A 22361-nucleotide genomic window follows, 5' to 3' on the forward strand; every position below is an offset into this window, starting at 1 on the left:
TTCCTACTGGAGAAGGAGCAAAAGTTGACCTTCTCTGAAGAAATAAGGCATGGGATGTGACTGAAATGTTAGAAGGGGAACCCTTTGGAACAAGTGATCATATTTTTATTAGTTTTTAAATAGTTATGGAAGAGGAGAAGTCTTTCATAAAAGTTCAAGTTCTTAATTGGAGTAAAGCACATGTTCTGAAGGTGTAGAAGTGCACTGTATCTTCAAGTAAGTTAAAAGCTATCAGAACTATCTGACAGCACAAAGAAAGTGTTCTGAACAAGATACAATGCAACCTTTTGGTCCAGCTGCTAGTGTAGCTGGTTGCCTGAAGACAAAAATAAATTTGAATTAGGCCAATCAGTTACCCCCCCCCCCCCCCCCCCCAAAAATCAAACTCCAATCAAGTTTGAATTTAGTATATTGACAATATTAAAAGCCCATGACACATTCTGATGCTTTGCGGGTATAAGACCAGAGAAAATTGAACAGTTGAGGGAGAGCTGCCAAGCCACCAGTATGTATAGACTACCCACAAAATAGCTCTCTTAAAGGGACCTTTATCGATCGGTGACCTGCGAAACAGAAATCCCTAAAAAGAAAATCTACACAGGAAGATACCAAGAGAATAGATTAGATTCCTTACAGTAGATTTGACACTGGCTGGTTTTGAAATTTGAATTTTGGTAAAGCTTAATCGGGGGTTTTATCAGACTAGTATTATAGAAGGGAAAGTAAATGATAGGTGAGAGGAAGGAGTTGTAAGTAGTTGTTAGTTAATTATTCTCTATTATACTTTAAGAAGTAAAATTGTTACTTTTTTACTTTAACTAGTTCTTGCTTCTCGAATTTTCAGATTATTGCATGGAATAAATCTTTACTGCATTGTGGGTTTAAATTAAGCAGAGGATTTTACCCATGTTGTAACACACATTTCAAGTATAAGAAACAAGAACTTTCCAAAATTGATGAGAATAGACTGTTTGCAGGTCAAGGGACAACTGACACGTGGGAAGCTTTCAAAAGTATGATTACAAGAGTTCAGAAGACTGGCAAAATTAGGAAACAAAGGATAATTAAAGGTATTGAAGTTTTGGTCCAGAAAAGAGAATCGTATATTAGATAGAGACTATTGGGATCAAATGATTTTTATGAAAATGAGGCTAAGGATAATCCAAAGAGATTCTACAAGTGCATTGAGAACAAAACTGCATATTTGTCAGACATGATGTCTCCTTCATGAAGCCATGCTGATTCTCATTGATCATATTATATATTTCTAAATGCTCTTCTATAACAACCGTTTTAGAATGGATTCTAACCTCTTCCCAAGAACAGACATTATGCTAACTGATTTTTAGTTATGTTTTTTGACTCCTTCCCTTTACAAATAAAGGTGTTACATTGGCAGTTTTCCTGTCCTCTTGGATTTTTCTCAAATTTTAAAGTTCCTGGAAGATTAATACCAGAGCATCCAGTGTCTGTCTAGCTACTTCCTTTAATATCCTAGGATGGATCCCTTCAAATCCAGGGACTTATCAGACTTTTGCCCCTCATTCATTTTCCAGTATTTTTTTCTCTAATGATAGTTATTGCAATTATTTCCTCTTCTCCTTTTTGTCCCTTGACTATTTAGCAATTTTGAAGTCTGTTCTTTTTCTTCTACTGTGAAGACTGATACAAAGTATTTATTCACCTCCATTTCCTGGTTCACCATTATTATTTCCCCAGCCTCATTCTCTGAATTCTCTGAAATCATTTTGGCTTCTCTCTTTCTTTGTTATATGTTTAAATAGGTGTTTGCTATATGTCTTGATATTGCTTGCAAGTTTACTTAAAGTTTATTTTGGTTTTTAAAATTTGCGTGATATTCTGACTTACCACTAATCTTTGCCACATTGTATGTTTGTTTTTCAATTCCATGCTATCCTCAACTTCTCTGGTTAACCATGCTAGACTTCTCCCTGTCCGAGAGCCCTCCTTTTCCACTGATAGATCATTGTCTGAGTCATCGATTATTTTCTTAAATGTCTGCCATTATTCCTCAATCATCTTTGCTGCAAAACCCCTTCCCCAGTCCACTCCAGCCAGCTCTACCCTTATTCTTTTGTAATTACCCTTATTTAAGCTTAACACAGTTGTTTTCAATCTACGTTCCTGCTTCTCAAAGCTAGGTTAAAATCCATATTCAGATCTACAGCTGGAGTTGCTGTGTAGCCTGCAAGTTATCCTCATGGACAGCCCTGGCAGAGCTGAGCAGCGCATAACCATCGTAGCTTGGAAACCTAGACTGCTTAATATTAACATTGCCACCCTTCGTGAACACAATATGCAGGGGAAGCCAACGTATGAAATAAGGCAATGATAGCTTTTCCTGGAAGGGCTCTCCAGAAGAGCAACGACACTTATGTGTGAAACTTTTGATCAAAAATGAGCCTGTCTGATGACAAAGGACATCTCCCTCTGTGGTATGAAAGTGCTTCATCGCTCTCCAGCATACTCTGTCAAATTGGCATATCGCTGACATTAATGTATATGCTTCTGCATGTGAGGCAATGGATGGCCTTGAGTAATCTGTTTTGTATCTCGGCAAGTGAAACTTGTAACATCAGGGTCAGGGAGGATTTGCATCTATAGAAATGTGGTAGCCATAGAAGCTTCAGAGAAAGTGAATTTTAATAAAGTCATCCTCCTGACAAAATGTTTAGAATATGACCCTGTTGTTTAATATTATTAATTTTATGTTGTCATTAGAGGGTAATTGCTTGACCCAGTAATAAAGCATTTTGTTTTTTAATTGATGTCCATGAATTTAGCCAAGGTTTAACAGCCCATGGGACTTCAAACCACTTATTTTTAATTAAGATTCTGAGTTCATGAAATAAGAAAGCTAAAATAACTTGGAGTTTCTTTGAACTTAATATTGACTTTTTTTTAAAACAGAGCAGCCCACAGATAGGTAGTCCTGCCGTGTCTCCAGCCCAATCTCCGGCACCACAACCAATGACGACTATTAAAAATGTCCGCACTGGACTAGGACCGCTTCCATTAATGGCACAGTTTCCTCAACCTATAGTCCCTGGACAAGGTATTTGCTTCAGATACAGATCACTGTTTTTGGTTTTAATTAAGATGTATAATGTTCCATTGTTTTATAACAAAAATAGATGCTGTGCCAACTGCAGAAAATTTGAGTTTACATATGACTAAATTTGATGGTAGTTAAAGCTTGGCATGGAGTTATAAAGGGGCATAGGCTGGCTGAAGATGGCAGATAGGCTTATGTGTTTTCATCCATTTTGGATCCAATTTAATAATAAAAGTAAAAATACATCCTTAATGGCAAAAAACTTGGGTTCTAAGACTAAAAGTGATTTTGGTATCCAGGTGTACAAACTCCGATAAAAGATAGCGCACAGGTGAAAAAATAATCAAAAAGCCCTATGCAATGTTTGTTTTTGTTTACAGAGGGCTACAATACAAAAAGAGAAAATGATTCTTCAGTGTTCTAGAGCCTTGAATTGAACACTACATTCACCTTTGTATACCAAAACTTAGGAAGGATAAATCAAGATGGATGGGCTTAGTGGTTTAATTTATAATGGCAGGTAGTGTAAAAAAATTGTTTTGTTCTCTAACTTTCAAATGTTGAGACATGAAATACCTTTTTGAAGATCGAAAGAGTTTCATTAGGTAAGGATCCAAAATTGATAAATAGATTATGAATGACAGAATCAGTTCTAACAGAATGACCAAAGAAGCACAAGGGTCTGAATGGTCTATTCCTGTGACTACTTCTAATTTTGTCCTCTATTCTTTTGACTTCAATTAGAGTAAATGAGTTGAAAATTGATTTCAGTTACAACTTGAAAATTACAAAACATCTTCAATGTTTGTTCCCAATGGAGTTAACAACCTTATTAATCAATAATGCAATTAATTCAGAAACTACTTGGGTCATGTTGTACTTGATGGCTGACATTTTTCCAGTTGAAATGTTAATGCATACATTGTTGCAGATGGAAATCATCCATTGGAGACACCTGGAATGGAAGGTTATTATTCCTGAGCCAAAAGTGTTTTATGTAAGGCGATTACTGTAGCCACTTCCTTTAGCATTAGGAAGTTGCTGCACAAAAGAGTGCTCACAGTCCCAGCAAATTGCAAAACAATACAATATTCTTTAACTAATCAAACAGACAGGATAAAACTGTTGCAGACAAAATTACTGCAGATGTTGGAATCCAAAGTAGACGAACAGGAGGCTGGAAGAGCACAGGAAGCCTCAGGAGCAGATTGAACAGGATAAAATTGTTGGTCTGAATGAGATAGCAAAAGCTCCAATACTTAAGCAATTTATTAGAATAGTGTCAGAAGATTGATGCACACCTAACGGTTATATCTGCATTCTAAAAAGGGTGATAGTAAGATTCATAAAGCTATAGAGTAGCTACCTCAATATCAATGATAGAAAAGAGAATGGAATCTTAAATTGGATGTTATAAAACATTGAGAACCTGAAAATTTAAGAGATGGCAATCAGTACCAAATTCGTTGAATTCTCTAAAGTACAAGCAGAATAGACCAGGGTAATGCAATTGATATAATATAACTGGATTTTCTAGAGGCTTTGGAATATGTTAGTGTTAGTGTACACCCATTTAAGATCTGAATCTGTGGAGTTGGTCAGTCGTAGAATCAGACACTTCACAATTCTGAGGTCAGTTTCAAGCCTTTACAAATCAAAATGGTAATGACTAACACCCACAGTTTTATACATTGCTCTTCTGCCTCTCATATGACAATCCATTTTATACAAGTTAAGATAGAGTTCCATATCAGATAAAACTAATAGATATGCCCTGTTGTCTGTAATTTTATTTTTCCTGAGTTGTGGTCTTGTGGATTAGTGCCACTTCCATCATTTATCTTTGACTTTGTTTCATTCTTGTTACTCTTTTATTCATTCACTTGATGCTGCAAGATTCACATTTGTTGCCTATCTTTAGTTGCCCTTAAGATTGGTGAGGTGCTGCCTGCTTGAACCCTGCAGTGTATATGGTATGGATCTACCCACAGTGCTATTAGGAAAGAAGTTCCAGATTTTTCAACACAATGACAGTGAATGAACTACAGTACAGTTGCAAATCAGATAGCTATGTGGCTGGGAGTGGAGTTAGTTAATGGTGATGTAATGTTCTAATGACTGCAATCTTTGCCATTCTAGTTGTTAGCAGCACAGTTTTGAAATTTGCTGTAGTGGGGTTGCGGTTCCACCCAAGTGAAATTTTAATCCAAAGTGATTTGATTTAATACCAGTTAATTTCCTTCCTCCCACATATATTACAATTAAAAACGATGACATATCAAATATTTGCATTACATTGCAGGAATGTTTTTATTATCAACTTGAAATTCTCTGAAATATCTTTGTACTGATCTTAGTTATGTTTACTGCAGTTTCTGAACTGACCAGTTTTTAAGAGCAGCAACTGTTCAGTAGCCCAGTTGTACCTCAAATTGGCATAAACTTAATTGCTTAATAAACATAAGTCTGAAGTTTACTGTGACTGATACAAAGTATAACCTGACTTCAGGAATAGTCTGATAAATTCTTAAATCTTTAGTACAAACACTCTTGCAATTGAATAACAAAGCATACGCTGAGGAAACATCACCCAAATCTCTCTCGAGTTCTTTTCAGCATTTTCATGGCTTCCCTGTTATAACCCATTTCATGACCAAGAGGAAAAATCCCTGTAAAATTGAGCACTGTCCCATCTTCTGTACCTTTTCCAGATGCTGCCCATCACCATTCTAGTTCAAGGACCTCAACAAGTATCATCCTAGATTCCTTTGAGCAGGGGAGTGGCCATGGATATGACTGGAGTGGCTTCACCACACCACCAAGAGGCAGGCTTTTTTTCTTTTGATCGTTTCTTAGAGACATCCTAATTACACGGCATCACTGCTGAGCAGCTATTCCACAAAAATCTCTACTTGCACACTCATCTAGATCAGCTTTTTATGGTGTTCCCTTCAGTACTCCCATATTAAATTTTTGAGACTCTTGAGAACATCCTTAAATCACAAATGCCATTGGTCTGTAGAAAGACTTGGGTTATTTTGCTTTTTAACCATCTGTTTCAAGCAGCTATCTCTAAGATGTTTTGTCCATCTGATCAGATCCCAGCTTCACTACATTCACTACTAGACACCGATCTAAATCTTATAGGTGATTGCAAAGAAAAATGTAAGACTGATTCCTGCTTGAGAAGGTATGATCAACTGAATCACTGGGGGAAAATAAAATTCATCCACATACACCTCACCTCTCATATGCTGTTTCTTCATCTTGCCATCCTCCATCTCCCAACTTCCTTTGCAGTTTTTCTTCTTTTCTGTCTTGCATATCAAAAAATGTTCAGTGGCTGTAAATTACCACGAGGCCTCATTTTTAATAATGTATATTTATAAAAGTGTATGTTTTTATAGTGCATCATTGTCTATCACCATCCTTGTCAGTTGGTGTGTTTTTTTTTAACCTCTCCTTCTCATTTTTGTCTCGTCTTTCTCCCCTGGGCCACTGACTTTTCATGCATCTGTTGTTTACGTCATCTTAATTTTTCATCATGTCTTTTTGATTTGCATCCGGTAGGAAGCACAGCACTAGTACAGTACTCCAAGTTGTTCTGAAAATGTTAGGTGCCCACAAGCCATCAAAATTCATGCACTATTTATGTATGGAGCTAAGATATTGCAACATTTCTGGTGATTTGTATCTTTTTGAAGATGTTTTTCTGTACTTTCTGTTGGTGCTCGTGCATGTTACAATACCACTTGCTTTTTATTTGCAAACTTGATAAAATAGGTAACTAAGGAAACAAAAAGCAAATTGTAAAATAGAAATTGTGAATATTAAATTTGGAAGTGCATTCCCCAAATTGACAACCATTGTTTGTGTGCTGGGTGGAAAAATGGACTTATCTTGCACTCTTGATTGTTGCAGAACCAGATCAAATTGGTTTCCAAAACCTGTATTGCTCTTTTACATTTAAAGATGTCAAGCATGGCAATGTGACTTGAAGTACAGGATGTCAATGAAGTATGATGTAACAACCTCAAATTTGTCATAGGTTTAATTGATTCACAACTAGCTGTAAGTTTTCATATGAAGAAGTAGATTTGTTTTTGCTTTCTATTTGGTCATGCAATGAAATTAAGGAAAATATTTGGAAGAAGAATCTCTCATGTCACTTGACCTTTAGTCTGTCTTAACCAACTTGACTCTTGTTGACATTAGTTATTTATTCACTGTTACACAGTACTTGTTATTAGTTATTAGTGATCGATAGTCTAATTGCTTTATTAGATGTTATTAACATTTAGAAGGAACCATTAACAACTAACTAGAACTTCAGCCTCATTGATTTTAGTTGGCATGTTGTCACAGATGCTTTGAGTTTTCTTTAAGTATTCATGAGAATGATTGATGTAGTTTGTAAATTAAAACTTTATATGGGATATGTATTTTAAAAAACACTTTGTTTTAAAGGAGATGGGCGCTACCCTTTGCTTGGCCAGCCTTTGCAGTACAACACTCCAATCCGTCCTCTTCTACATGGGCCTCATATAGTCTCAACACAACAGGTTGGTTTTGAGAATTACCAAAGCAACCATGTCTTGACCTAAATGGCTTTTGAACAATAAATTGTTGGGATATCTGGCAACTTTTTTTTTGGGAAGATACAAAATCATGAGGGGCATGGATAAGGTAAGTAGACAAAGTCTCTTCCCTGGGGTGAGAGAATCCAGAAGTCTGGGGCATAGATTTTAGGGTAAAAGGGAAAAGATTCAAAAGGGACCTAAGGGGCAACATTTTAATGCAGAGGGTGGTGCGTATAGGGAATGAGCCACTAGAGGAAGTGGAGGAGGCTGGTACAATTACAGCATTTAAAAGGCAAGTGGATGGGTATATGAATTGGAAGGGTTTGGAGGGATATGGGCCAAGTGCTAGCAAATGAGACAATATCAATTTAGGATATCTGATTGGCATGGACGAGGTGAATCAAAGAGTCTGTTTCCATGCTGTACATCTCTCCAATTCTCACTAACCGTATGCAAAATAATTTCATTGTGGAATTTCCACTTCATAAATTAACTGTAATCTCTACTCCATTTTGATGTTTGGGTTGGGTGTTTTGCTCGAATTTCCGTTCAAATTCATTTGCATTTTAGTTGAAAGCTCTTATTAACCGATCCAGTTGAATAGCATTTTAAGTTTTTTAAATATGAAGACATTTATTAACATACAAATAGATTTGCACAATTTTGTTATCTGCTGAAAATGAATTTACCACAAAAATACACACATTTCATCAGTGTTTAGTACTCAAACTATAAGTAAAATCTGATTTTAAATAACTAACAATAGCTACGCAAAAGTTTCAAAATGCATTTTTAAAAGGATACAAAACCTTATACTAGTTTATTTCCAGTAAAGTACTTTTTTTTCGGTATTTTAATTCCTCTCTTTGTAGCCTTTCCTCTTTAAAAATAAACTCAGTTTCCAGAATCTTACAGAAAACCCACAAGCAGGCATTAAGTGATTGAAACTTGCCCAGTGATTTATTTGGTTAAGAAATCAGACTAATTTTGTGGTGCAGCCAGTTTTCCTATATGTTTTTATTTTGTTTTTAATTCAGCACAGAAGATTCCACAAACTCAGTTCATGCAGAACTGGGTGCTCTTGAAATCCTTCAGTCGTTTAAAGATCTTTTGTGCTGATTTGGCTGATTTATTTTTGGGCATATGTAGCGGAACTCTGCCAAGTTTTTCCTTGAATAATTGTCCACAATGTTTTGTTAGCCAGTTAGTTTCTGTTACGTTTGGTACTTGCTTTGCTAAGTGCATAATCTTAATAATTTTTTTGATCTTGAAAGAATAATTAGATAATGTTGGTTTGTTGTTTGTATTGAAATTTTAGGGTCAGAATTTGAATAGGCATGGAGGAAGAGGAAAGAAACAAACAAGAAAAGCAGCATCAACAGACCTTGGTGCAGGAGAACCTGGTGCGTAAATAAATGCAATATCTCTATAAGGAGATTGATTATTCCTGAAAAAGACACATCTTATCACAGGTTTTTGTCTCGTATTCCTCAGGGCATTCGCATGAATATCATTGTAAAGGGGAGCAACATAGTAACTTTTGGAGAATAGAGTTTAGATTTGTTGGCAAGTGAACTGTGAATGGTAAAAGCCTTGCCAGGAGGCATGTTACACACATTGTCTATTTTGTTAAGTTGAAACAGTCACAATGGTCATGCCTTGACCCAGGACAGTCAACTTGCCTAGTTTAAATTAAAACAAAGGTTTGCAGTTAACCATCATTCACCATCTAAATGGTGCATTTTTCATGGCAACAGCTCTACCAGTGCTTTACATGAATTCTCTGCTGTCCAACTCAATCCATTTAGAAATGACAGCTTTTGTTTTGCTTTACTTTTGGGCTTATTCACCTGTTATTCATTTTGTGATTTACCTATCTATCTCCGACCCATTTGTTGTCCTACCTTGTTTAAGTCATAAGATCATAGGAAATAGGAGCTGGAGTAATTGAGCCTGATCCACAATGAGCAAGATCAATGAGCTGATCTGATTTGGCTATCACTCTATGATCTCGTTTGTTCCCAAAAACCCTTGTCAATCTCAAGTCTGTCTAATTCAGCTTTGAATATGTCCAGTGACTCAGCCTCCAGTGCTTGCAGTGGAAGAGAATTCCAAAGATTAATGACTGCTTGGGAGAAGGAATGCTTTCTCATTCCTATCTTCAGTGAGAGATCCATTATCTTTAAGCTGCCCATTCTAGTTCTAGATCCTCCAATAGGAGCAACTTAGCATCTAGTTTGCTCAGCCTCCTCAGAATCTTGTATATTTCATTAGTATCAGCCTTCGTTCTTCTTAATTCAAATGAGTATAAGTTAAATATAGTCAAGAGTGTGGTGCTGGAAAAGCACAACAGAACAAGCAGCATCCGAGGAGCAGGTGAATCAACATTTCAGGCAAAAACCCTTCATCCTGATCAGAATGAAGGGCTTTTGCCCAAAACGCTGATTCTCCTGTTCCTCAGATGCTGCCTGACCTGTTGTACTTTTCTAACACTAACTTTCGACTCTAATTTTCAGCATCTACAGTCCTCACTTTCACCTCCAAGTCAGATATAATTGATCTTTCTTCGTAAGACAACTATTCGTCCCAGGAATCAACTCCAGGAACCTTATCTGAACCAATTTCAATGCAGATATATCCTAAAGTAAAATACGTATTTTCTAAGGCGATTGAGTTTTCCTTATTTACCCTACCAAAATGCAACATCTCAAGTTTATCCATTTTGAAATTTATTTGCCAGTTAAATACTCGTTCTGCATGTTTAGCAATATCTTCCCTTGGGTTGTCGCAATCCCATGTTAACTGTCTTCTGGAATTTGATCTAATCCATAAATTTTGAAATTGTACTTCCAATTCCTACGTCTAAATTGTTTAAATCGGTAGTAAATTACAATGACCCTATTCCTGATGAAGGGCGTTTGCCCGAAATGTCAATTTTCCTGCTCCTCGGATGCTGCCTGAACTACTGTGCTTTTTCAGCACCATTCTGCTCCAGAATCTGGTTTCCAGCATCTGTAGTCATTGTTTTGACCCCAGCAACAATCCTATGGAACATCTCTTCCTATGTTTTTTTTTTGTTGTCAGTTTGTTATTTATTATCACTTTTTTTTGTCCAGATTCTGCATGTTCTAACCTTAGTCTTGAGTCTATTATGTGGTACCTTGTTTGCAGACCTTTGGGAAATCCAAGCATCTTCGATCTCCGTCAGTAATTTTATTCACCCTTTCTGTTCTTCAGTAGATTCAATAAGATTGGTGAAGCATGACCTTCCCTTTCAGAGTCTATGCTGAATGTTCTTTACAATATTTTCAGTTTTGAGATATTTTTCTATTGCACTTTTAAATAAAGATTCTATTATGTATGCTGGCATCAATATCAAGCTAACTTACCTATATTTTGCAAGGATTTGCTGTAATGGTGACATAAATAAAGTTGTACATCCCAAATCCACTTGTTCACTGGTGGAATCCCTAACTCTGAAATCAAGCTAGTCTCAAAGTGAAAATGAACTAATGTCATACATAACCCTTAAAATATCTTGATCTCAATTCTTAGGTACTGGCAGCTTTTCAGTATCTTACAAAAGTGATCATTCTTTGTGCAGCATCGGTTATGTGTGTCAGCAGACTATTCAATTTGAGAGAGTATCATAGCCATCCAAGAATACTAAAGACAATGGCCAGAATTGCTATTGCGATTTGAGATGAAATCGCTGCAGGAGGAGAATGCTATTTGCCTCAATTTACCTCGCTCATCCTGGTATAGAAATGTTCAGTTCACTTTCTCTCCCTTTTCCCCTAACAGTGTGTACAATATCACAGGGACAGAGGAATCACACATCAGCTAACTGACCACAAATCAAGAATCAAGGCTGGCAATCTTTTTTGATTTGGGCTTTATATCAGTATGCAGTGTCTTTATACAAGCATACAACCCATTTATCCCCAAAATTGCCATGTAGCTCAATGTTGCTTTTAAAAAGGAAGCATAGCATAGCATTATTTCAAAAACTGAATAATGACTTTAAGACCCAACTGCTTATTTTTTCAAGCAAAAATCAAAGCAAACAGAGGTTAGAAAATAGCAGGTAAGTAGGTGAATTATGAGGAGGTTGCAGAGATGCTTCAGTGTGATTTGAACAACTTTAGTGAGTGGGCAAATGTATGGTGGATAAAGTGTAATAGGAAGAGAAAAACTATGGGGAATGGGGAGGTGCACTGAAACCTGGGTTTCCTTATACACTAGTAGTTGAAAGTAAACTTGCAGGTTCAACAGGCAGTCTTCATAGCAAGAGGGTTTGAGTACAAGAGTAGGGATGTCTTGTGCAATTGTGCACCATTTTGGTGAGACTGCACCTGAAGTACTGCGTGCAGTTTTGGTCTCCTTTTGGAACCATGCTCTGGCTATGAAGGGAGTTCAACAAAGATTTACCAGGCTGATTCCTGGTGTAGCTGACCTGATGAATGAAAATTGTTTTGAACCACTAAGGCTGTATGGGAGATCTCATAATAAACTTGTAAAATTCTAAAGGGACTAGATAGAGTAAATGCAGGAAGGATGTTCACAATGCCTGGAGTGTCAGAAGCATAGGTCACACTCTAGGGACACAAGGATTAGGAGGGTGCAGCCTGTTTGGGACAAAGATGGCTAGAAATTTCTTTACCCAGAGAGTTATTAGCCGGTGAAATTCTCTGCCACATAAAGTACTTGAAGCCAAAACATTCAATGTTTTCGAGAAATGTATAGTTCTTGGAGTTGAAGGGATTTACGGATATGGGGCATAAATGGGAAGTGGGTACTGAATTGGGTGATCAGCCATGCTAATACTGAATGGCGGAGCAATCTCAAAGGAACGTTCAAAAGCTGATTGGGGACAGATGTTAAAAAAGTAAAGGGACAGCTGGAAAATGGGAAGCCTTCAGAAATGAGAGAACAGGAGTACAGAGACAGTATATTCCTGTGGGGGTGAAAGGACAGGCTGGTAGGTGTAGGGAATTCTGGATGACTAAAGAAATTGAAGGTTTCCTTAAGAAAAAGAAGGAAGCATATGTCAAATATAGACAAGATAGATCAAGTGAATCCTTAGACTAGAAGGGGAGTAGGAGTATACTTAAGAGGGAAATCAGGAGGGAAAAAAGAGGAAATAAGATAGCTTTGGCAAATAGTTAAGGAGAATCCCAAATGTTTTTACAAATACGTTAAGGGCAAAAGGGTAACTAGGGAGAGAATAGGGACCCTCAAAAGATCAGCAAGGCGACCTTTGTGTGGAGCCGCAGTAGATCGGGGAGATACTGAACAAGAATTTTGCATCCGTGTTTACTGTGGGGAAGGGCATGGAAGATCTCGAATGTAGGGAAATAGATGGTGACATCTTGAAAAATGTGCATTTTAGAGAGGACGAAGTGCTGGATGTCTTAAAATGCATAGAAGTGGATAAATCCCCAGGACCTGATCAGGTGTACCCTTGAACTCCGTGGGAAGCTGGGGAAGTGATTGCTGGGCCCCTTACTGAGGTATTTGAGTCATCGATATTCACAGGTGAGGTACCGGAAGACTGGAGGTTGGCTAACATGGTGCCACTATTTAAGAAATTTGGTAAGAACAAGCCAGGAAGCTATAGACCAGTGTCTGATGTCAGCGGTAGGCAGGTTGTTGGAGTGAATCCTGAGGGACAGGATGTACATTATTTGGAAAGGCAAGGACTGATTAGGGATAGTCAACATAGCTTTATGCATGGAAAATCATGTCTCACAAACTTGATTTGAGTATTTTGAAGAAGTAACAAATAATTGATGAGGGCAGAGTAGTAGATATGATCTATATGGACATCAGTAAGGCGTTTGACAAGGTTTCCCATGGGAGACTGGTTCGTAAGGTTAGATCTCATGGAAAACAGGGAGAACTAGCCATTTGGATAAAGAATTGGCTCGAAGATAGAAGACAGAGGATGATGGTGGAGGGTTGTTTATCAGACTGGAGGCCTGTGACCAGTGGAGTGCCACAAGGATTAGTGCTGGGTCCACTATTTTTCGTCATTTATATAAGTGACTTAGATGTGAGTATAAGAGGAGAAAGTGAGGACTGCAGATGCTGGAGATCAGAGCTGAAAATGTGTTGCTGGAAAAGCGCAGCAGGTCAGGCAGCATCCAAGGAACAGGAGAATCGACGTTTCGGGCATCAGCCCTTCTTCAGGAAGATTGCAGGTTAAGAATCATGCCCCTCATGATTTTGTAAACCTCTATAAAGTCACCCCTCAGCCTTCAACGCTTCAGATTCCTGAAGAATGGCTGATGTCCGAAACGTCGATTCTCCTGTTCCTTGGATGCTGCCTGACCTGCTGCGCTTTTCCAGCAACACATTTTCAGCTGTGAGTATAAGAAGTATAGTTGTTAAATTTGCTGATGACATCAAAATTGGAGGTGTAGTGGACAGCAAGGAATCTTAGCTCAGATTACAAAGGGATCTTGATCAGATGGGCCAGTGGGCTGAGAAGTGGCAGATGGTGTTTAATAGAGATAAATTTGAGGTGCTGCATTTTGGGAAAGCAAATCTTAGCAGGACTTATACACTTAATGGTAAAGTCAGAGGGAGTGTTGCTGAACGCAGAGACCTTAAGTGCAGGTTCATAGTTCCTTGAAAGTAGAGTCGTAGGTAGATAGGATAGTGAAGGAGGTGTTTGATATACTTTACTGGTCAGAGTATTGAGTACAGGAGTTGGGAGGTCATGTTGCGGCTGTACAGGACGTTGATTAAGCCACTTTTGGAATATTGTGTGCAATTCTGGCCTTCCTCCTATTGGAAAGATGTTGTGAAACTTAAAGGGTTCGGAAAAGATTTACAAGGATGTTGCCAGGGTTGGACGATATGAACTATAGGAAGAGACTGAACAGGCTGGGGCTGTTTTCCCTAGAGTTTCGGAGGCTGAGGGGTGACCTTAGAGGCTTATAAAATCATGAGGGGCGTAGATCGGATAAATAGGCAAGGTCTCTTCCTTGGGGTGGTGGAGTTCTGAACTCAAGGGCATAGGTTTAGGGTGAGAAGGGAAAGATGAAAAAGTTGCCCCTAAGGCTTCTTTTACATGTAGAGGGTGGTACATATATGGAATGAGCTGCCAGAGGAAGTGGTGGAGGCTAGTACAATTGGAACATTTAAGAGGCATTTGGGTGGGTATATGAATAGGAAGGGCTTGAAGGGATATGGGCCATATGCTGGCAAGTGGGACTAGATGTGGTTGGCATATCTGATCAGAATGGACGGGTTGGACCAAAGGGTCTGTTTCCATGCTGTACATCTGACTCTGTGACTGAATGGCCTACTCTTGTTGTTATCTGTTTTTGAAGTATTTATGTATCTGCATCAGAGGTACATGCGTCAGAGTTCTGGTTCATGTTTGTAAGAGGTCACAAGTGACTAACATGGGTTTGCTGTTAAAAAGGGAGACCACAGATTTCTGACCTTTTTTCCCTTCCTTAAGGTAGAATAAAAGCAGCTGCTCAGGTTCCAAGTTACATGTCATCATCCTAATCATTGGCACTAATCCCAATTAATTTCCCCCTTCGGGAGATTCTGACATTCCACTGACCACAAATAGACCCTTTATAAAATTGAATCTTATTCAGTGAGATAGGTTATTCCTTTAAATTAAGTCTCCCTGTCCATTTGTAACTTGTGAAATACCATAATATGGGGAAAATAACCATGTTTTTCTGTTGTCATGGGAACTAATAAAGTGAACAGGCAGGTGGTGACATTCTTCTTTGGCAGTCCTTCAGTGTTGAGGATGACTTGCTTCCACTTTGTTTTGGAGGGTGGTGCGCTGGTGGGGATAGCCTGCAGTGGCTGAACAATCCAAACCTGGAGCTGGAGGCTCTGCCACAAGTGGAGCAGGTGGTGCTCGATGAGGCACGTAGGTGGGTCACTCAGGATTCTGAAAACTGTTTCTGTGTTTTCGTATGGTTGACTAGGTGACCCCAGTGTGGTTGGCACCTTCACAGATGCTGCTTCTCCAGCTTGTGCATTCTGGGGTAAGCAATGCCAATGTTGCATTGTTTAGAGGGGCTTGCAAGGTTCTTATAGTGTTGCTTCTGCCCTTCTCGCGATCAATTACCGTTGTGGAGCTGAGTTGAGCCCTTATTTAGGGACTCTCTTATCGGGCATATGGACAATGTTGCCACTCGTTGCATCTAAACATGCTTGACCAGTGCCTTGAAACTGGACATATTGGTTTAGGAGAGGACATTCACATTGTTACACCTATCTTGCCGGTGGATTGCAAAGGGCAATGAGTCAGCGCAGGCTTGGAGGGCCAAAGAACATGTTCCTGTGCTGTATTGGCCTTTGTTCTTCTTTGTTCTTTTGTGAATGTAGCACTGGTGATAACTGTTCAGGCCTTTGAGGTGTCTGGTGTATATGGTCCATTTCTGATGCATATAGGATCATGGGGACCAGGGCTGCTCTATCGATCATGATCTTGGTGCTGGGAATGATATCTTAGACTTGGAACTGTGTTTTCCATGGGCATCTGAAAGATGTGTGGAACTTTGAAGTCATTGGATTTTGTTGTCACATCTGCTTGAGGACGCTCCTGAGGTATGTGAAATGATCCACATTCAGTTGCTTGCCATGGGTTTTGTTAGTTGTGGAGCAGTGTTGTGTGGCAGCAGCAGGCTGGTGCTCAGCCATTATTTTCCAGATGTTAAGCCTGAAGTTTATTCTCTCATACAGATTCAGTGAATGCGTTACCTGTGGTTTGTAGTTCAACTTTAAGTGTGTGCAACGCAGGAATCATCTGCATACTGCAGCTTGATGACATGTTGAGTCTTTATTCTGAACTTGAGGTGTCAAAGGTTGAACAATTTCCTGCTTGTGCTGTATATTCACTCGACTTTGTCAGGCGCTTTGTGGTGATGGGCTGGAGTGTTACGTTGAGAAAGTGTTGATGTGGAGATGCAGTCCTGCTGAACCCAAGTTTCAAGTTGCATTGGGTTCATGGTAGATACGTTGCTGAGATTCATGGTTTGTATGGCATCGTGAAGCAGACTGAGAACAATGATGAATTTCTGTGGGTAGCCAAATTTGAGGAGGATATTTAATAATCCCTCACAAATAAGAGTTCAGGGCTTTTGTAAGATCAAGAAACATCATGTACAGAGGTTGGTGTATCAACTAGAAAGGAACTAGATCAGTAGCTAGGAATTCGCTTGCGATTAATTCACCTCCTTATCACCCCAGTGTTTGTCTACTGTCTGTACCAGAGAAGCCATTAGTGTAATGGGATATTTTGCACTTGCCTGGATAAATGTAATTTCAACAACACTCAAGCTTGACACCATCCAGGACAAAACAAGCCATTTGATTGTCACTCCATCTATTAACTTCATTCATTCCCTTCACCAACATGCAGTGGTATCAGTGTGTACAATGTGCAAGGTGCACTGCAGTAACTCACCAAGGCTTCTCCAGCAGCATTATCCAGATCCACCCACCATCTGGACATGGGTACATGAGAACCACCACCTGCAAGATACCCTCCAAGCCACACATTATCCTGGTTTGAAATATTTCACTGTACCTTCCCTGTCTTTGGTCAAAATACTGAATCTCCCTTTCTTAATAACACTCTGGGTGTCCCTACACTGAAAAGACTGCAGAGATTCAAAAAGGCAACTTATAACCATCTTCTCTGAGCTATTCATGATAAATACTGACCTAGCCAGTGATAGTTACATTCAATGAATAAAAGAAATTTTAAATTTTTTTCAACGGCAGAACAGGTTCTCACTGTCTTGTTATTAGGAACTGCACAGATAAGGCCAGGCTCCTGTGGTAAAGAATGAGCAGCTGACCATTCTGCAGCAGCTCCCACTGAGGAAATGTGGGATGACAGGGATAAGAAAATGAGGTTTGGGAAGCTCTTCCAAGGGTCATGTGGACTTGAAGGCCTGCTTCCATACTGTATGGATTCTTTAAAAAAGTGTACTTTGCTAGCATGTGCTCGATGAAAAATAGGCTGGTTTAAATGGTAAAGTAAATGGAACTAAATAAGAGTAGGTAATCTGGGGAGACAGTGGTTTAGTGCTAATATCACTGATTTGAGATCTAGAATCCCTAACTGACATTCTCCGGTCACAGAGTCAATCACATTGCTGTAGGTTTGGAGCCACATGTTGGCCAGACCAGATAAAGAAGGCACATTTCCTTCCCTAAAGGATGCTCATTAGTGAACCAGTGCATTATTAGTGTATTTTTACAGCAATCACCAGCATTATATGGTCACCATTTGGCTAGCATTTTTAGAATTCAAATTGCACCATCTGGGCAATTAGAGAAGGGAAAAAAGAAATTCTTTTATATTTGTCCTACAAGGCTATCTCTAATGACCAAAATCAACAAAAGTATTCCATAATGTGACAAAGGATGGGCAGAATATTTGTCTTTGCTTTATTCCCTTGTAGCTGGGAATTATAGCTGTATTTGATGTTTCAATTCTCATGTGGATTTGGAGTCATGTAAAGATGGCACATTTTCTTCCCTGAAGGACATTCATTAGTGAACCAGATGGGTTTTTACAACAATGGACAGAATTGCATGGTCACCATTTGGCAATTGTTTTTAAAAAAGCATTTTACTGAATTCAAATTTAACCATCTGCCATTTGAAACCCTGAAAATAGAATATGAAGAAAATAATTAAGTATTCATTTCTGCAAAAAAGTTTATCTCTTTCAAAATAACTTGGGTACAGAAGTCAAACAACTAAAATGATTTGGGTAGGCAAGTATGGTGAAATTGAATCAGAGACGACTAAGGGCACTCAATTCCCTACCCCAGTCCATCTCGCCCCTTCTTTTCTTGCCCCACCTCCAAAGAAACAACCCAACCCTCTTGGTCTGTGACAATGTGCCCCACTGATGGTCCGCAATAATATGTCGTTGCTCTTTGTCTCAAAAGTTAACAAGTAGCAAACTTGATTCAGTGTAACTGAATTGTGAATAGCCTGGTTGTCGTAAAAGAGACTGAAAATAAGAGTTTTTGGACAAAGATTCTTGAGTCACAAAATAACTCCGTGTAAAATTAATTTGATCAATAAGTTTTGTTGTTGCATCATTAAGAAAGTGATCTCATAGAAAAGTAAGCTTGTATTTCTCCTGTCACTTCATTGTCCTTGAATTGTTGTAGATTTTATTTTCATTTGCTCATAAGACATGGGCATCAATGCTGGGCCAACACTTATTGGTGACCTTGAGATGGTGGTGGTTAACTGCCTTCTTGAACTCCTGCAGTCCCTGTGCTAATGTGCATGATCACCTGAACTCTACTGTATCTAGAGTTAATATAATTTAATCCACAAGCAATTCAAAGTGATCCACATCCAAATACAGGCAGTTGATCCAGAAATGTTCTGAACATTATGATCTTGACTTCCACATAGCATGTTTCTCCCACCCAAATTACTTCAGGTATAATGTGGTCTGTGTCTGTGTGTATGTATGTAAAGTATTGGAACAAAGTATGATACTTTTAATTGCTTCTCCTTTATACTGTCAACAGGTGGTATGTTTATCAAAATCTGAATATCATGGAAACTGGGGTTTCTCACTAAGTTGAAAGACTGAACATGAAAAAGGCCTGAAAAAGCGGAAGGATATTTTCGGAGTGGGGTGAAAGCAATCCAGATGTAGTAGTTGGGTAGAGGCTTGGGAACATGGTAGGACAACACTTGGGAGCCAATTGGGGGAGTAGTTCAGAAACCTAGAGATGTGGTTTAAAAAGTAGAAAGAATAGGGAGAGGCAACATCAAACAGCTGTTACTGGTTGTCAAAGAATCCACTTTCCACCCAGTAACCCTGCAGGCTTGAGCTTGCCTAACATGAAAAGACTTCTGTGCTTTGTGGACTCACTAGGGGGCATGAAGCATCCCAACTTGGAGTCTAACCTGCCTGTCAAACCTTTTATTCTGAATAAAATGATTATTGTTTTCTTCTGAAGTAACTAACCCATTCATTAGAGTATTAAATCGTATGTTTTCCGAGCCAAAATTGTCAATCAAGAGATAAGATGACCTTCTCAAAGTTTCACACTGAATCAAATTATACATTGTGGATACATTGGATCACTCCACAGCAAACTGAATCAATTTCTAAATTCCAAACTGGTGAGTGTATATTGCCCATCACACCTTCACAATGTGGTCCAATACACAGGAGTTGCAAATAATTGCAGGTCAAACTTTGTGTGTTTGAGTAATTAAGATAAATACTTTGACCCCTGGCACTCTGAAAAGCAAGGAATTATTTTCAAGTCATCTAGCTCTAGACAAGTTCACTACTACTTTCACCTAAATACTGACTGTCACTAAATAATTAATTTCCTATATACACTAAAATGGTCGATTCTGAGAGATTTAGTAAATGTTTATATCGTCTCTTGCCAACTGGGTACTTCGTAATCGAGCAGCAAACATATTGTACCTTTTCACTCAAGATCAAGATTTGAGTAGGTGTCATATTTTGGAAAACTGAAATACTTCATATGTTTGCAATGTTTTGTTTAGTGATCATATCTTTTTAAGAATAATACCAGCTCCCTGAAACCCCAAATGCATGTTGAACTAAACTTCCTGCATTAGTTTTCATGTCAAGGAACTGGAAAACTAAAATTGCATGGTTGTTCATGTGCTGGTTCTTCAAAGGAAAGTCTGCTGTTGACAAAAAGCATTAATGTTTTTACTGGATTTTCAGTATTAAGCTTCTATTAAAACTAAAACATAACTGACAAACATGTTAGGATGTGACTTAACTCCAGTACAATTGCTGGGAATCCTTTTGTGCTCTAAGCAGTCAGTAAGATTGTGGTTTTTGGCATCTCACCTTATTGCAGTCACTTGTAAATGAAATTTAATAACTTTTTAATGAATGATTTAAAATTGTGCATTTTGTTGCTAGTTTTCTTTTTGTGTAAATTACTTGCTTTCTCTGTTTTCCAGTTGTCAGCAGAGTCCTGGAGGTAACTGACCTACCAGTGGGAATTAGTCGAACAGATGCTGATAAACTCTTAAATGAACTCTTTAAAGTTGGTGCCAAGATTCGATGGCTGCGAGACACTCCGCCACATTGTAGTGGTGGTGGTAGTGGTGATAGTAACGCAAACACAGAACACTCAAAACCTCCCAGTGACTTGGCATCCATGTACACAATCATAGCAATGTTTCCTTCAAAACTAGCTGCTCAGAATGCATTGTTGAAACAAAATAACTCCAGCAAATTCAAACTGAGAACAAGCAAGAAGCACTACGATTTTCACATTATGGAAAGGGCTAGTTCTCAGTAGTAAATGCTGCACTGGACCTGCAGTCTCTTCCACTGTTTTTCCCTCCTCGATTGGGCTTGTATAATGGTTTCTGTTGACGTATAGACTCCTGGAACTTTGGTGTTTTATGACCTAGCAATTGAAGAAAATCAGTGATCCAGCAAAAAAAGGCGATGAGTTTCCTAATTTATGTTCACCGTTGTCACAACAAAGTATCTGAGCATATCACAAAACAGCGTCTTTACGTGGAGAATGCTGTAGAACCACAGTACAAATTTTATAGCCTTTTTGTTTTATATCTGTGAATCTTGTATCCAATCCAGAGCTCCATTGTACAGCAACTCTTCTGTCAATACCATCAGCCAATAATTACTCGCCTTAACAGTTTTTTACCCAGCAGGACCAGCAAAATGTGAGTTCGTTTTTTTAAAAAATCAAAAAAATTTGAAGCCCAAAGTAGTGGGAACGAAGTGTTCCATTATCTTTCTTGGCTGGTCACTCGTGATCTACAAAGAAGAATGTGTGAAGTAATGCCTTTAGGTGCAGCCTGAAGATTTTGCAGTTTTCCACCTAGCCCCCAATACCCTATTTTTGGTCAACTTCAGATTCAATAATTGGGCTCATGAAATTATTTTGTGTGGACATTCTTTATTTGTTGTTTAGAAGCCCCAGATTGCAATTTTTTTTGTTATTTCTTAAATGCTGGACATTTGTTAGAAAGTTTGTGTTTTAAGTTCACCCAATATTGAGGATCAATGGACATGAATATATTTGTTACATTATTGTCATACAAACCTATCATTCTTTTTGGTTGTGTGTAAACCTGCCAGGCTGTACAATGTGTGCTGATGCAAGTTCTCTGCTTCCCCCCCCCCCCTCCCCTTTTTCAGTTCAAGAAAAGAAAATAAATGTTTACAAATATATTAAACTACTCTTTGTAACTTATTTGGACAATGTTTTTTTTGTCTGGGTGCTGACCAGTGACTACATGCTTTTGAAGTATTTGTAGTTTCAATCTTTAAATGAAGTTGCTGACTTTCCTTGCGAGAACTGAACTGGAATTTGTAAATTATGATTTATTTTGCTATGATGTAAACGTAGTTCCTAGTTAAAGGGGCCATTATTGTTCTTTTTGAGTACATCAAAAACTAACAATCTAACCTCCTATCTAAGAATATTAGCAACCATACATTAGCTGCATATAGTATGGTTTGGGTGCTATTTGAAATATAATACTTTTTTACATTTTTGTCTTCGTGCTTCATATCTCATAGGTTAGTGATGTTAGACATAATGGGCAGAATTTACGGGGGTATAGAAAGCTCATCTTTCCACCAACAGGTAGAAAATTCAGCTTTGCATTGGATGCCCACATGGCAGCTAGAAAACACTGCAGGT

At 38.5% G+C, this 22361-nt stretch overlaps 1 protein-coding gene across 11 annotated transcripts in view; it reads left to right on the forward strand.

Moving 5' to 3' along the window:
* Positions 1 to 21891, forward strand: part of LOC140482350 (R3H domain-containing protein 1-like) — a 168992-nt gene extending 147101 nt beyond the window's left edge. For all 11 annotated transcript variants that reach the window (XM_072579677.1, XM_072579680.1, XM_072579676.1 and 8 more), the window contains 4 exons: positions 2932 to 3076; positions 7544 to 7638; positions 8975 to 9059; positions 20641 to 21891. In XM_072579677.1, the coding sequence (XP_072435778.1) occupies positions 2932 to 3076; positions 7544 to 7638; positions 8975 to 9059; positions 20641 to 20984 (669 nt within the window). In that variant the 3' untranslated portion in view covers positions 20985 to 21891. The remainder of the gene's footprint in view (positions 1 to 2931; positions 3077 to 7543; positions 7639 to 8974; positions 9060 to 20640) is intronic.
* The last annotated feature ends 470 nt before the right edge of the window (positions 21892 to 22361 follow it).

The sequence above is a fragment of the Chiloscyllium punctatum genome, chromosome 10, assembly GCF_047496795.1.
Source record: "Chiloscyllium punctatum isolate Juve2018m chromosome 10, sChiPun1.3, whole genome shotgun sequence".
In the NCBI taxonomy this organism is placed as follows: domain Eukaryota; kingdom Metazoa; phylum Chordata; class Chondrichthyes; order Orectolobiformes; family Hemiscylliidae; genus Chiloscyllium; species Chiloscyllium punctatum.